Source organism: Macaca mulatta, chromosome 12, assembly GCF_049350105.2.
Source record: "Macaca mulatta isolate MMU2019108-1 chromosome 12, T2T-MMU8v2.0, whole genome shotgun sequence".
NCBI lineage: Eukaryota > Metazoa > Chordata > Mammalia > Primates > Cercopithecidae > Macaca > Macaca mulatta.
In genome coordinates, this window is record NC_133417.1 from 75984515 (window position 1) to 76001044 (window position 16530).

The 16530-nt window shown below is 36.9% G+C and overlaps 1 protein-coding gene across 2 annotated transcripts in view; it reads right to left on the reverse strand.

Moving 5' to 3' along the window:
* TLK1 (tousled like kinase 1) overlaps positions 1 to 16530 on the reverse strand; it is a 166566-nt gene that overhangs the window by 36473 nt on the left and 113563 nt on the right. For both annotated transcript variants that reach the window (XM_028830834.2, XM_077957185.1), the window contains one exon: positions 1054 to 1120. In XM_028830834.2, the coding sequence (XP_028686667.1) occupies positions 1054 to 1120 (67 nt within the window). The remainder of the gene's footprint in view (positions 1 to 1053; positions 1121 to 16530) is intronic.

Genomic DNA, 16530 nt, shown 5'->3' on the forward strand with positions numbered 1-16530 from the left:
AAAAAATTTAAAGAACCTGACAAGCAGAAAGCACAAAAAATTGGGTCAAAGAAATAGAATTTTATGTCTGTCGGTAACTTCATTTTGAGAGGAAAAAACCTACTCTGTTATTACTACTTCTCTGAAATCATTTGAACTAAAATTAAGACCTGTAAAAACAATAAACTGATTACAATTTCAGAGTTTACAAACAAGTAGAAAGATATACATTATTTAAAAGTTTGCAACAGTAACACATAGAAACGTGTTTTCTCAGTTTTATCCCTTTATACTATTACTAAGTGCTTTTTCCTATGTACACCTTCTAATCGAAACATCACACATGCAACAAATTAAAAGATAAGCCGAAGAAATAAGTTTGCTATTTATTTACAATTGCTATTTCATTATGAAATTAACATAATACAGAATTTTAGATTTCCTCTTTAAAATGAAGTATTTTTTACCAAAAGGTAGTACTTAAATAGAGTACTCTGAAGACTTTGGAGGTCTGTCCAAGAATTATTCCTCCACTACAAGGACATGGTATATCATCATCTCAAGATTTTTAAGTTGACACAGATAAAGGAATGTTATTTTAATATACTCAACATAAAAATGTAATTTTGGCCGGGCGTGACAGCTCATGCCTGTAATCCCAGCACTTTGAGAGGCCAAGGCGGGTGTATCACATGAAGCCAGGAGTTTGAGACCAGCCTGGCCAACACAACGAAACCCTCACTCTACTGAAAATACAAAAATTAGCCAGGTGTGGTGGCACATGCCTGTAATCCCAGCTACTCAGTAGGCTGAAGCATGAAAATTGCTTGAACCAGGGAGGTGGAGGTTGCACTGAGCTTAGATTGTGCCACTGTACTCCAGACTGACAGCGAGACTGTTTCAAAGAACAAAAATAATAATAAATAAAATAAAGTAACTTTAATGCATCTCTTTTTAATCTGAAATTTTTAATTTGAAATCTTACTCTCTTAAATTTTGGCTTTTAATATAACACAACTTCCCACAAATTCTGGTAGCAAATTGAACTAAAAATGCAGCATATGTTTCACATACCTTTTTGAGATGTCCTAGTCTAAGTTTGAAAATTTCTTCCTGTTCATGATATTCTGCCAAAGTCAACCTGTCAAAAATGAAATTTTAATTCTACATATTGAGATTAATACTTAGTTTATTAACAACTAGCAAAATATAAAAATCAAATGGAAATACTAAAATGTGGACAACTTTAAGCCCAAAATGTATGAGACAAAAATCCTTTGAGATATTCTTCAGAATATATTTAATACTTTTAGATGAAACAGTTAACTAATTCTACAATGATTTAATGAGTACCATTTATCAAGTGATGTTCTAGAATTTATATCCTAAGGATACAGTGAAAAACAAGACAATTTCTCCTTACATATTAGTATGAGCTTACACTCTGGAGGTAAGCAAGTATTAAAAAAACCCATGTGATGAAATAAATAAGTTTAACAGTAAGTGTCATGAAGAAAGCAAAAAAGGATGGTATGGTAATGACTAATCGCATTACGTTAATTTGGACTGGGTGTTAGAGAGGTGACCTTCATCTAAATACAAAAAGACAACCACGAGAGGACTCTGGGGAGTATATTCTAGACATGAGTTATAGAAAGTTTAAAACTCTAAGATGAAAATAGTCTTGGCATATAAATAGAAGAGAAAAAATGGGAGTAAATTAGATGTAGTCAAAAAGGTTGTGAGTAGTAGGAGAAGCAACCTGGGGAGACATACTATGTATAGATTTGTAGGCAAAGTAAAGAATTTCAGTTTTACTCTAAGAGTAATGGGAAATCACTGCAAAGGGAGTCAGTTCAGTTTGGGCAGTTCTTAAAAAGAGGAAAAAAACAAAGACATTTTTCCTTTCCCTGCTTCAGTGTGTTGGGAGTAAATAGGAAAGATTTAAAAACTGCTAAAACTTTAGTCAAAGTACTGAATTCTGGCCAGGTGCAGTGGCTCACACCTATAATCCTAGCACTCTGGGAGGCTGAGGCAGGTGGATCACTGGAGCCCAGGAATTCCAGACCAGCTTGGGCAACATAGCAAAACCCTGTCTCAATCTCCCCTCACACCCAAAAAAGCACTATATTCTTATACACCAAATATAGAGATAGGGTCTTGCTTTGCTGTCCAGGTTGAATTTGAACTCCTGGGCTCAGGTGACTCTCCTGCCTCAGTGTCCCAAGTAGCTGGGAGTACAGGTGTACACCACCATGCCTACCTACTTCAAAATCTTAATAAAAATAGATACAGGACTTTAAGTCTTCAAAGTGCTTCATGGTTATCTTATTATCTCAAATATTCTTACCTAACTTTGAAAAATAATCAGTTTAATATATACAGAACCATAATACGAACTTATTAGGGTCTCGCTCTGTTGCCCAGGCTGGAGTGCAGAAACCATGATCTCAGCTCACTGCACCTCCACCTCCCAAATTCAAGCAATTCTCCCACCTCAGCTTCCAGAGTAGCTGGGACTACAGGCATATGCCACCATGCCTAGCTAAGTTTTATATTTTTAGTAGAGATGGAGTTTTGTCATGTTGGCCAGGCTGGTCTTGAATGCCTGGCTTCAAGTGATCCACCCACCTCAGCCTCCCAAAGTGCTGGGATTACAAGTGTGAGCCACCACAACCGGCCCATACCCCAACTTGTAAAGAATAGCTCTAATCTATCATATTCAAGCCCTTGTTTAATTTACTTATGTGTTCTGAGGTTATTTCATTAAGCTCCTAACTCAGGTGTGATCTGTTTGGTTTCAGTCCCTCAGCAACATTTAGCATAAATGCTGTTTCCCTTTAGCTAGATGCTAATTATATTTACTAGTTCTAAAAAAGGAGTATTCAAAGGAAATAAACAAAAACAAGAAATTTGGTTAGTATTCCACTCGCAACATCTTAAGAGCCAAAAAAATTAAAATTTTAAATTAAATCTCTCTACCCAGTTTTAGGGTGACACAACTACTGGATTTTATTACACTGAATATAGCAATAGTTGATAGATGCAGCAGTTGCTTATAGTAAATTTAGAGAATTAAATGCTGGAGTGTGAATGTAGATGAAGTGAGAGAGGGAGGAGGAGGAATGTGATACTAAAGAAAATGAGGTTGAAAACTAAAATGTATAATATCTCAACTAATCTAGAAAAGAAAAGATGTAGGAATGTTGGCAAAAAGCTTCTGGATATGGGTATAGGTTTACGCCACTAGAGGAAGTTTCCCTGTATAACAGGATCATAAATTCATATTCTTAAAGTATGGTTTTAGGTCCACTAGTAGGTCATAGGATGGGCTCATAACTAATTTTTAAAAGATATTTAAATTTGTTTTGTTTCTATATAGAAATTCTATACTAAGATTTTTACTGAATTACAAAACAGCTAAAATTTGGCATATCTTAAACCAAAATTAGTACATGACTTGAGTTACTTGAAATTTTTGTCCTACCAAGAGGTCTGGCTATCAGATATAACTGCAAAGTTCCTACACATGCACATGGCTACACTTTGTGCAATTTGAGAGAAATGGTATTTTCTTGTTGTGTGTTGTTACGCTACTCACTTTCCAGGGCAGTGATTCTTACCATTTTACAATCACAGAGATCTTAAAAGACAAAACAAAACAAAAACAAAACAAAAAAATCTGAAGGAAGTTATAAATACTCTTCCCAGAAAATTTTACATATATATAATTTTGGGATTCACAAATCTCAGTAAGAGTTCCTCTGCCAGCGTCTTGTCTTGCCAATTAGAATGCAAACCCCCAAATGACAAAAGAGCCATTTCTTACATTTTCTCTCCATCTCCTACTAGGAAGTAGTAGGGATTATTAATATCTGACACATTGCAGCTTCTTCGATAATCTCTGTCCATTTGTATTAATAAAAAACGCTTTTAAAGAAATCTACGTATTTAGATAAAAGAAATTGGGAACAATCTTCTTTAAAGAAACAGGATTTTAGACACAGAATGAAAAGAGCTAAGCTAGGATAATGTTCACATCAGTGGCTTTTAATTATCAATACTTTTATGTGTGTAAGATGCTTTTAAAAAAACCTGCCCTCTCAAACAATTTAGTCGGTTAAATTACTTAGCAAATCTTTTATTCATAGATAAGGCAAAGATATAGTCCATCTCTTCCCATAGACTCACATCTGATGAGTTAAATTATTAATATTTTTATTATACACACACAAAAATATTTTTATTATGCACACATAACAATGTAATATTTTTATTATGCACACATAATATTTTAAAAGTTAACAAATTTAAACCCCAAACATAGGACTTGACTCCTGATAATCTTCCATACTAAGTCTGAGTAAATGAAAAATTTTTAAAGTGTTCTAAAAGAGTTCAACAGAAACGTGGGGTGACAGTATTTTAAAAAGTTAGTAGAAATACCAAAAAAACAGGGAATACTCATTTTAAACAAATTTGGTGTTAAATGTCTTAAAGACATTCTGTTTAAGCAAAGAATTAACCTGAAGCCTCAAAAAACACAAGCTATGGTAAACAGACTGTTAGAGGCACTTAAACAAAAATTAGCCAGATGTGGTGGTGCACACCTCTAGTCCCAGCTACTCAGGAGGCTGAGGCATAAGAATCACTTCAACCTGGCAGGCAGAGGTTGCAGTGAGCTGAGATTGTGTCACTGCACTCCAGCCTGGGCAACAGAGCAAGAAAAGAAAACAACAACAACAAAAAACCCAAGAAAACTAACATCATAGTTAATGGTGAAAATGGAAAGATTTTCTCCTAATATCAGGAAAAAGACAAGGACATCTACTTCCATCACTGGTATTCAATATTGCACTGGAAGTCCTACCAGAGCAGTCAGTAAGGAGAAGAAATAAAACACATCTAAATTGCAAGCTAAGAAATAAAACTGTATTTGCAGATGACATGCCTTTATATTTAGAAAATCCCCAGAAAATGCACAAGAAAAAAATCACTAGAACAATAAATAAATTTGACAAAGCGGCAGGATAGGAGAGCAATACACAAAAATCAGTTACTTCTATATACCAGCAATGAACAACCTGAAAAGGATATTAAGGAAGCTATTACATTTACAATAGCATCCAAAAGAATATAATACCTAAGAATCAATTTAACCCAGGAGGTGAGAGACTTGCCTACTAAAAACTACAAAATATTGCTAAGGATTTCAAAAAGAGCTAATTAGATGAAAAGATATCCTATGTCCACAGATTGGAGACTTCCAAAAAGTATGGTACTGCCATAAGAATACACATATATACCTATGAAACAGATTTGAATTCAGAAACAAACCCAAAAATCTATGGCCAGTTGATTTCTGACAAGGGTACCAAGACCATTCAATGAGGAAAGAATAATCTCATCAACAAAAAATGGGGGGACAACTAGAGAACCACATGCAAAATAATGGAGTAGGACCCCTACTTCACTCTGTGTACAAAAATTAACTGAAAATGAATGACCTAAATATGGGAACTAAAACTATTAGAAGATAACACAGGAGGCTGGGCACAGTGGCTCATGCCTGTAATGCCAGCACTTTCGGAGGCTGAGGCAGGTGGATCACTTGAGGCCAGGAGTTCAAAACCAGCCTAGCCAACATGGTGAAACTCTGTCTACTAAATATACAAAAATTAGCCAGGTGTGGTGGTGGGCACCTGTAATTCTAGATACTTGAGAGGCTGAGACGGGAGAATCACTTGAACCTGGGAGGCAGAGATTGCAGTGAGCTGAGATCGTGCCACTGCACTCCAGCCTGGGTGACAGAGCGAGATCCTGTCTCAAAACAAAACAAAACAAAACAAAGGGAAGATAACAGAGGGGTAAATCTTCATGACTATAAATTTGGCAATAAATTCTTAGGTTTGTCACCAAAAGCATAAGCAACAACAGTAACAAAAGTCAACAAAATACAATTCATAAAAATTAAAAACATTAAAAATTAAAACAATTGAATTCATGGAGATAGAGAGGATGACGGTTACTAGAGCCTGGAAAGGACTGTGGGAAGGGGGGCAAAAGGTGGGGTTGGTTAATGGGTGCAAAAACATAGAATGAGTAAGATCTAGTATTTGGTAACACAAGAGGATGACCACAGTCAAAAAAACTATATTGCAAATTTAAAAATAACCAAAAGAGTATAATTGGAATGTTTATAACAAACAAATGATAAATGCTTGAGGTCATGGATACCCCATTTACCCTGATGTGATTATTACACATTGTATGCCTGTATCATAATATATCATGTACCCCATATATTGGTTGGTGCAAAAGTAATTGTGGTTTTTGCCTACTTTCAGTGGCAAAAACCACAATTACTTTTGCACCAACCAAATACTATGTACCCATGAAAATAAAAAATAAAAAAACTCCTGTACATCAAAGGATATTATCAAAAAAGTAAATGACAACTTACAGAATAGCAGAAAATATCTGCAAATCATGTATCTGGTAACAGTTTAGTATACAGAATACAAAAAAAAAGAAAAAAATACCTCCCACAACAACAAAATAACAAACAGTCTCGTGAAAAAATGAGCAAAAGACTTGAACAGACATTTCTCCAAACAAGATATATAAAGTCCAGCAAACACATTAAAAGGTGTTCAACAACATTAAGTCATTAGGGAAATGCAAATCAAAATCACTGTGAGATATCACTTTACACCCACCAGGATGGTTATGATTTTTAAAATGGGAAAGTAAAAAGTATTGTCAAGGATGTAGAAAAATAGGGATAACTGTCATGCTGGTGGGAATGTAAAACGGTGCCGACTGGAAAATAAGCAGTTCTTGAACAAGATAAGACATAGAATTACCATAATACCCAGTACTAGATAGATAAAACAAAACATAAGTCCACACAGAAACTTGTAGACAGGTGTTTATAGCAGAACTATTTATAATAACCTAAGGGTGGAAACAACCTAAAGGTCCATCAATGAATGAATGGATAAACAAATTGTGTATAATCACACAATGGAATATTGTTCAGCCATAAAAAGAATGAAGTACTGCTACATGCTACAATATGAATATACCTTGAAAACTTATACTAAGTAAAAGACACAAAAGGTCACATAAGGTATGAGTCATTTTATATAAAACATTCAGAAGAAGCAAATACACAGAGAAAGAAAACTGATTATTTGCTACTGGAGGTGAGAAGAGAAAGGGCTAGGGAGTGATTATTTAATGTGCACAGAGTGTTCCTCTGGGTTAAGGGAACAGTTTTGAAACTAGAGAGAAGCGATGGTACATAACACTGTGAATGTACTAAATGCCACTGAACTGTACATTTTAAAATGGTTATTTGTATGTTATATGAATTTAACCTCAATTTAAAAATGTTATCACTAGGAAAAAAAATAGGTGATTGTGGGAGGGATGAAACTAGTTTTCTTATGAAGAGTCCAAATGTTCACAACATAATAGAAATTGAATTGCAATTACTTACACTTCGTATAAGTATAATGGCTGATATGGTTTGGCTGTGTCCCCACCCAAATCTCATCTTGAATTCCCACATGTTGTGGGAGGGACCTGGTGGGAGGTAACTGAATCATGGGGGCAGGTCTTTCCCATGCTGTTCTCATGATAGTGAGTAAGTCTCACAAGATCTGATGGCTTTAAAAAGGGGAGTTTCCGGCTGGGCTTGGTGGCTCATGCCTGTAATCCCAGCACTTTGGGAGGCCAAAGCGGGCAGATCACCTGAGGTCAGGAGTTCCAGACCAATCTGCCCAACATGGCGAAACCTCGTCTCTACTAAAAATACAAAAAATCAGCCAGGCTTGGTGGCAGGCACCTGTAATCCCAGCTACTCAGGAGACTGAGGTGGGATAATTGCTTGAACCCGGGAGGCAGAGATTGCGGTGAGCCAAGATCATGCCACTGTACTCCAGCATGGGCAAAGAGCAAAACTCCGTCTCAAAAAAAAAAAGGGCGGGGGGGAGTTCCCCTATACAAGCTCTCTTCTCTTGTCTGCCACCATGTGAGACATGCCTTTCACCTTCTGCGATGATTGTGAAGCCTCCCCAACCATGCGGAACTGTTAGGTCCATTACATCTCTTTCTTTTGTAATTTGCCCGGTCTCAGGTATGTCTTTATTAGCAGCGTGAAAGCGAACTAATACAATGACTTACACACCAAGTACCACTGTGATATGCAAAATAATGGCCAAAGATTTCCATATTCTAATCCTTGAGACATGTGAATATGTTAGGTTATAAATAAAAGGAAAATGAAAGGTACCAGGTGAAATTAAGGTTGCTTATCAGCTGACAGTAAAACAGGGAGTTATTCTGCATTACCCATGTGTGCCCAGAAGGAAGGGGCGGCAGTGTCAGAAACAGAGTAATGTGACAGGTGAGACATTTGACTGGCCGCAGCTAGCTATGAAGATAGAAGGGGATCATAAATCAAAAAATGTAGGCAGCTTTTAGAAGCTGGAAAAGGCAAGGAAATGGATTCTCTTCTAGAGTCTCTAGAAGTAACATAGCCCTGTTAACAACTTGATTTTAGCCCAAATGAAACCCATTTCAGATTTGTGATTGCTAAAACAGTAAGGTAATATTTCTGTTGGTTAAAGCTAGGTTTGTGTGATTTGTTACAGCAGCCATAAGAAATTACTGCAGATCTTCTTACCTGGAAGTAGAATGCTCCTTTAATAAATACCTAAAAACACAGAAATGGCTTTGGAATTGGGCAGGGGACAGAAGCTAGAATTTTAAGAAGCTTAATTTCTAAAGGCTGGGCACAGTGGCTCACACCTGTAATCCCAGCACTTTGCGAGGCCAAGGCGGGTGAACTGCTTGAGGTCAGGAGTTCGAGACCAGCCTAACCAGCATGGTGAAACCCCGTTTCTATTAAAAATACAAAATTTAGCCTGGCATGGTGGTGGGTGCCTGTAAATCCCAGCTATTTGGGAGGCTGAGGCAGGAGAATCACTTGAACCCAGAGCGAGACTCTGTCTCAAAAAAAAAAAAGGCATAATTTCTAAAAAGTTTAAACAGGTTGTTAGCAGGCTAAACGTTATCAAAAAGAAAGGATAACCTAGAGAACAGAACCCTGTGCCCAAAAGGCAGAAGCACAGAAGATCACCATAAAAGATTATTCTCAGACCTTGAAACCAAATGGAGTTTGGATGGATTTTGAAATTCCACAGGAATGTCCTTCCACTGCTTTGTGTTTTGAACATGAATGTCTATAAACTGTCATCAGATACCTGTCCCACCATCGTACTGTGGGAGGAGGTAACTTGCTTCTCGAGTTTCAGTTTCACAGATGAAGAAAAACTGTGTCTCAAGGTGGATCATATCCCAAGTCCCACTCATATCTGATTTATTTGATGAGAACTGGAACTTTGAGCTTATGGGATTTAGATGCGACGTTAGACTTTGAGCCAACACTGTAACGGGGATGCTGAAATAGGGTGAATATACTCTGCATGTGGAAAGGATGTGAATCTTTGGGGGTCAGGAGGCAGAATAATGGTTTTCCCAAAATGCCATATCCTAGTCTTTAAAAAAGCTAGATTTAAATGGGTTCAAGTTTGCTCATCAGCTGATTTTAAGATAATTACTTTGAATAATACAGCTATGCACACACAGAGGAAAGGAAAAAAAAAACATTTTATTTGCAGGAAACTAGTAAAAGTCACAGAAAAGGTAATATCTGAACTAAATTAAAAAGAAGCAACAGCAGGAGGACAGGAAGAAGAAATGGGGTATTAAGAGGCATGATGGGCCCGGCGCAGTGGCTCACGCTTGTAATCCAAGCACTTTGGGAGGCTGAGGTGGGCGGATCACCTGAGGTCGGGAGTTCAAGACCAGCCTGACCAAATGGAGAAACCCCATCTCTACTAAAGATACAAAATTAGCCAGGTGTAGTGGCGCATGCCTGTAGTCCCAGCTACTTGGGAGGCTGAGGCAGGAGAATCACTTGAACCCAGGAGGCAGAGGTTGCAGTGAGCCAAGATCCTGCCATTGTACTCCAGCCTAGGCAACAAGAGTGAAACTCCATCTCAAAACAAAAAAAAACAAAAACAAAAAAACAGAGGCATGATGACCCAAGAGTACAGCATGGAGATACTCAAGCAAAAGTAAAAAGGAATGCAAACTGCAGATTAAGGAAATATCTTCTGCTTGTTTGCTAAGACTTTTAGTCACAGATCAATGTTAAATTTTATCTAATTTTTAAAAAATTTTTGTTATCTATTAAGATAATCATATGATTTTTCTGTTTATGTGAAAAATTACATATATTTTTCTAATCTATAACCAACCTTGCACATCCAACATAAACCCAACTTGGGGTCTTCATAAACTAGCATTTTTATATCTTATACGCTGTGTTTGTGTTACTATTTAAGATTTGTTCATTTATTTTTACAAGTGAGATTTGCCTGTAACTATCATTCTTGTACAGTCTTTGTTGAGTTTTGGCATCAAGACTATGTTGACCTCAGAAAACAAGTGGGAAGCATATCTACCTTTCCTGTTCTTCAGAACAGTTTGTAAAAGACTGGCACTATTTCATCCTTAAATCATTGATAGAATTCTTAGATGCAGTTATTTGGACCTGCAGTTTTTCTCTGAATAAATGTTTAAATTACAGAGTCATTTTATTTAATAGTTACAGAACTATGTGGATTTTGTTTCTTCTACTGTCAGTTTTGGTTCCATTGCATTTTTCTGTAAATGGGTCAATTTCACAAAGATTTCAAATTTAAGCAATTTATAATGTGTTGTTTCCTTTAAATATCTAGAAACAGTAGTAAATATTCCTTTTTTCATTCCTGGGGATGGCTGTGGTTTTTAAAAATCAGTCATATTAGTTTTATTAGGTTTTTCCCCCTACAAAAATTTTAACACTATTTTTAAAAAACTGGTTTATTCTCTGTATTGTATGTGTGTTTCCTATACTAATTTCTGCTATCTTTTCCCTCTTCCTTCTTTGGTTAATTCTCTTGCTCATTTTCTTTCTAACTTATTGAAATAGATGCTTAGTTTGTAAAGTTTTAGTTTTTCTCCTTTTCTTACATACGTAACTAAAGCTGTAATTTTCTCTCTAGATACTGTTTCATATGCATTTTATCAATTTTGTTATGTAGCACTTTCACTAACATTCATTTCAAAATATTTTGAAATCTTTCATTTCAAAATTTTCCCTCATTTTCATTGGCACTTTTCCACTAGCTTTTAGTTACAGATTTCTAGCTAATTGCATTGTGGTCAGGGAACATATATAATGATTTCAATCATTTTCATCCCAGAGTTCTACCAAATGACTAAAGGAGAGAGAATACCACTCTTACATAAACCTTCAATCCTGTGAAATTTGCCGAGGCTTGCTTTATAACCAATTTTTTTTTATAGTCAATATTTTTAAAAGAACATGTATTCTGCAGATGTTGGGAGGTATTCTATATATGTCCATTGCTTCAAGTTTGCCAATCCCATTAAATCTTGCATGCACTGCGTGTTTTGTTTTGTAGTGCTTTATTTTTATCTACATGTTCTGTTTCTAAGAAATGTGTTTAAATCTCCCATTATGATTTGTGGATCTATTATTATGTTTTTTATTTATCTTGAGGCCATGTTATCACATTTATATAAATTTAGAATTATTACAGCTTCCTAGTGATTTCAACCGTTTATAACAACCATTTCATTTCTAATAATTTTTTTTTTTGCCTTAAATTTTACTGTGTCTGATTTAATATAGCTTTCTTTTGGTTGGTGTTTGCCTGAATATCCTCTCTAAACTGTTATTTCAATATGTCCTTTTTCCCTCTGGCTGCTTAAGAATTTTTTTCTCTTTGCCTTAATTTTCTGAAATTTCACTATGATGTGTATAGATGAGTTTTCTCTTGTTTTTGAGACAGAGGTCTCGCTCTGTCACCCAGGCTGGAGTGCAATGGCATGAACATGGCTCACTGCAGCCCTGGCCTCCCAGGCTCAAGTGATCCTCCCACCTCAGTCCCCCAGGTAGCTGGGAGTACAGGCTCATGCCTGGCTAATTTTTGCATTTTTAGTAGACATGGGTTTTTGCCATGTTGTCAAGGGTGGTCTTCAACTCCTCAGCTCAAGCGATCCACCCACCTCGGCCTCCTAAAGTGGTAGGATTACAGGTGTGAGCCACCGCACCTGGCCTCGGTGAGTATTTCTTTTCATTCACACCCCCTGGAATTTGCTGGCCTTCATGAACCTGTAGACTGATCTTGTTCATCTGTTTCTGAAATACTCTTAGTTATCTCATCCTCAAATACTGCTTATGCTGCATATAGGATTGTTTCTCTAAAGACTATCAGCTACCTTGTCAATAGTAATAATGCAAGTCAGAAGACAGTAAAAATCATCTCTTCAAATAACTACCAACCCAAAATTATAAAACCAGTAAAGATATCCAAAGAATGAAGGCAAAATAATTTTCAGACAAACAAAAATTGGTCACTACCAACAGACCCCTCTGTAATGTTCCCTTACAAAGGAAAATCTGTAAAGGGTATTCTTGGCAGAAAGATCTTATGAGAGGTATAGAAATAAGTAAAGAGCAAAAAATAAATATGTGGATAAAGTCCATATGAACATTGACTATGCAAGACAATAATGATGTCCTACAGGTAGACACATGTATATATGTGTGGTCTGAGTATAGAAACATGCTCATACTATAATAGAGAAAAAGAATAAAATAAAAACTGGTCAATGCAATAAAAGGTGAGAAAAAAAAAAAAAGAAAAAGGGATGGAGACTAGGTAGGATAAACAGAAGCATAAAGAAAGACCAAATTTAAGCCCCAATAAGTAATGACATGAATTGAAAAATAGATTAAATTCTCCAATGAAAGAAAGATTTTTCAGACAGGATTTTTAAAAAATCAGTTATACATTTGTCAAAACCCACAGAAGGTACAACATCAACAGTGAACTCTAATGTAACTATGGATGATAATGATATGTGTCTATGCAGGTAGCATATGTGCCACTGTGGTGTGGGATGTTGACAGTAGAAGTGAATGTACCTGTGTGGGGACAGGGGTTAGGTATATGGGAACTCTGTAGTTTCTGCTCAATTCTACTGTACTACTGCCCTACTACTACTGCCCTACTACTACTCTAAAAAATAAGTTTATTAATTTTAAAAAGAGATAAGTAGTCCACTAATAACGTTATATAAAACATATCCCTTTTTTTTGAGACAGGGTCTTCCTCTGTTACTCAGGCTGGAGGGGAGTGTAATCACAGCTCACTGCAGCCTTAACCTCCCGAGTTCAAGCAATTCTCCCACCTCAGCTTCCTGAGAAGCTGGGACTATAGGTACATACCACCACGTCCGGCTAATTTTTTATTTTTTGGTAAAGATGGGGTCCTGCTATGTTGCCCAGGCTCGTCTCAAACTCCTAGGTTCAAGTGATCCTCCCGCCACAGCCTCCCAAAATGCTCGGATTACAGGGCTGAGCCACCACACCCAGCCTAAAATACATTCTTAATTTAAAATTAAAGCTATAATGGAAAAGCAATGACCTCTAAAACTTCAATAATATAAAATATGAGGTAAAATATTACTTACTTTTAACTTTGCAATCACCCTCTGTGAAACATGCAAGTCTAATAGATATAACCAAAGCTTAATTTGAAATATATATATATATATGTATATATATATTTTTTTTTTTTTGAGACGGAGTCTCGCTCTGTCACCCAGGCTGGTGAAATATATTTTAAGTAAAAATCTTGGTTAAAATGTATTAGCAAAGAAAAATCAATGCAAGTGTCATCAGACTTTATCCAAAGACAGTATTAATAGTAAATCCAAACTATTTACTCTGAATAAAGTCTTTGCAACTAAAATTACTAGTTATCACCTAAAAAACTGACTCTTGCTAATAGTTAAAAATAAATTATAAACCAAAAACCATGCCAAGTATATGCATTACCTCCCACAGTCTTTTCAACAGTATAATGTAGATACTTTCACAAGAAAATGGAGACTCAAAGAAGTAAAATAACTTACTAAAAATAATCTGGGAGAGTTAAGTTTGGAATACACATCTGTCTGACTAGAGAACCTAAAGTCCTACCCACCACATCTGGATTCCCCACCCCTGGGCCACAGACCAGTACCATCCATGGCCTGTTAGGCCGCACAACAGGAGGTGGGCAGCGGGCCAGCAGGCATTACCACCTGAACTCCACTTCCTGTCAGACCAGCAGTGGCATTAGATTCTCATAGGAGCACAAATACTATTGTGAACTGCTCATGCAAGGGATCTAGGCTGTGTGCTCCTTATGAAAATCCAATGACTGATGATCTGAGCTGGAACAGTTTCATCCCAAAACCATCCCCGAGCCCCCACCCTGGTCCATGAAAAAACTGTCTTCCACAAAGCTGGTCCCTGGTGCCAAAAGGTTGGGGACTACTGTACTACATAACAGTAACTTCATTTTCTATGCTAATTTCTTGATAGATAATAGAACTAAAGATTCATAACTTGACTCCTAATTATACTAGATACTCTGCACACAAGCCAAAGCCATTTTCACTAAGCAGTGATTCAAAAGAAGTTTTAAAAGATAATTCGCCAAGTAGAGATGTGAAATTTAGTGTCAAAAAAGCATTATTCAAACCGCAGTATATATGAATCAAAGTGCTTCTGTGGCCTTTTGCCCTATTTAAACCTATAATCTGATTAAGAATGCAATCAAATTGCTGTGTAGTACCCATCACTTCATTTGCCACAGAGTTAGTTTTAGGTCAACATATGGAATAAAACGGGATAGAAATGAGAGAAGACTATGACTATTAGACTACAATTAAAGTTGCTAGCATCTTGGAAGACAAGTAGTAAACAAAATACCTGTGACAAACCAGAAAGATAATCTATCAAAAAAAAATTAAATTCAATAAAATGTGGTTTTTTTTTGTTTTTTTTCCCTTGAGGCCGGGTCTCACTGTCACCCAGGCTGGAGTGCAGTGGAGTGATCACAGCTCACCGTAAACTCAAACTCCTGGGCTCAAGAGATCCCCCTGCCTCAGCCTCCTGAGTAGGTGGGACTACAGGGACATGCCACCACACTTGGCTAATTTTTATTTTTGTAGGGATAGGGTCTTGCTCTGTTGCCCAGGCTAGTCTCAAATTCCTGACCTCAACGATCTTTCCACCTTGGCCTTCCAAAGCACTGGATTACAGGCATGAGTCACTGCACCCAGCCTAAATGTTTATGTATTATAATTTAGTACTGACCACTTTCCATACACAAAACACTGTGGTAGGCATTGAGATTACAGAGATAAAACAGTGAAATAAATGCTACAATACACACAGGTATGCACAAAATATCATGGCACCTAGCTTGAGGGGCAATAGGAGAAACCGGTTTAAAAAAAAAAAAAAAAAAGGTTAGAGAGAACTTCCTTTTGAAGAAAGCATTTAAAGCATCTGAGCCAAGTCTAAAAGGATAAATAGGAAATGAGACAAATGAAGAAAGGTAAGGAACAAGATAAAGTCACAGAAGCAAGAAAGCACAGTCCATTTAGAGAATTGAAAAAGTTTAACTTAAGATATACATAGGGCAAATGTTGGAAAATGAGGCTAAAGTGAGAAATAAGGTTTACATAAAGGGTCTTCATGTGGGTGAATTTTATCTAGAAAGTCACTGACAGAGGTTAAACACGGTGCGACATGAAAAACAGTAATCTAGGTTAATAAAAAACCAACGTCCTAAACTAAGACAGTGACCGTGAAAATGAAGAATGGAGCAAACACAAAAATGTTATGGAAACAGACACAGAGAATGAGGGAAAGGGAAACATTAAGATGACAGGCAAGTTCCTAGTATCATTACCTAAGTGGACACTGATGCTGTGACTGAAGAGATAGAGGGTACTTACTATGGTGATACCTCAAAGTAATAAGTAACTCCCATCTTTATGTATTAAAGAAAAGCTTTCGGCCGGGCGCGGTGGCTCACGCCTGTAATCCCAGCACTTTGGGAGGCCGAGGCGGGCGGATCACAAGGTCAGGAGATCGAGACCACGGTGAAACCCCGTCTCTACTAAAAATACAAAAAATTAGCCGGGCGCGGTTGTGGGCGCCTGTAGTCCCAGCTACTCAGGAGGCTGAGGCAGGAGAATGGCGTGAACCCGGGAGGCGGAGCTTGCAGTGAGCCGAGATCGCGCCACTGCACTCCAGCCTGGGCGACAAAGCGAGACTCCGTCTCAAAAACAAAAAAAAAAAAAAAAAAGAAAAGCTTTCAGGAGGAAGCGATAACTACTGTGGGACTTAAAAGACTAACAGAAATTAAGACAATGGGTGAGAGTCTGAATGTTGACAGTGAAGTAGAAGTACTGAATGATGGCAACAATGAGGCCAGAGAAGGAAGAAGTAGCCACATCAAAAGTGCTTTATAAGCCATATTAGGACTTTTGGGTTATATCATTCAAGTATTGGAGAGCTTTGTTAGGGTTATAAGGAAGATAATGAAAGGATCACATTTTTAT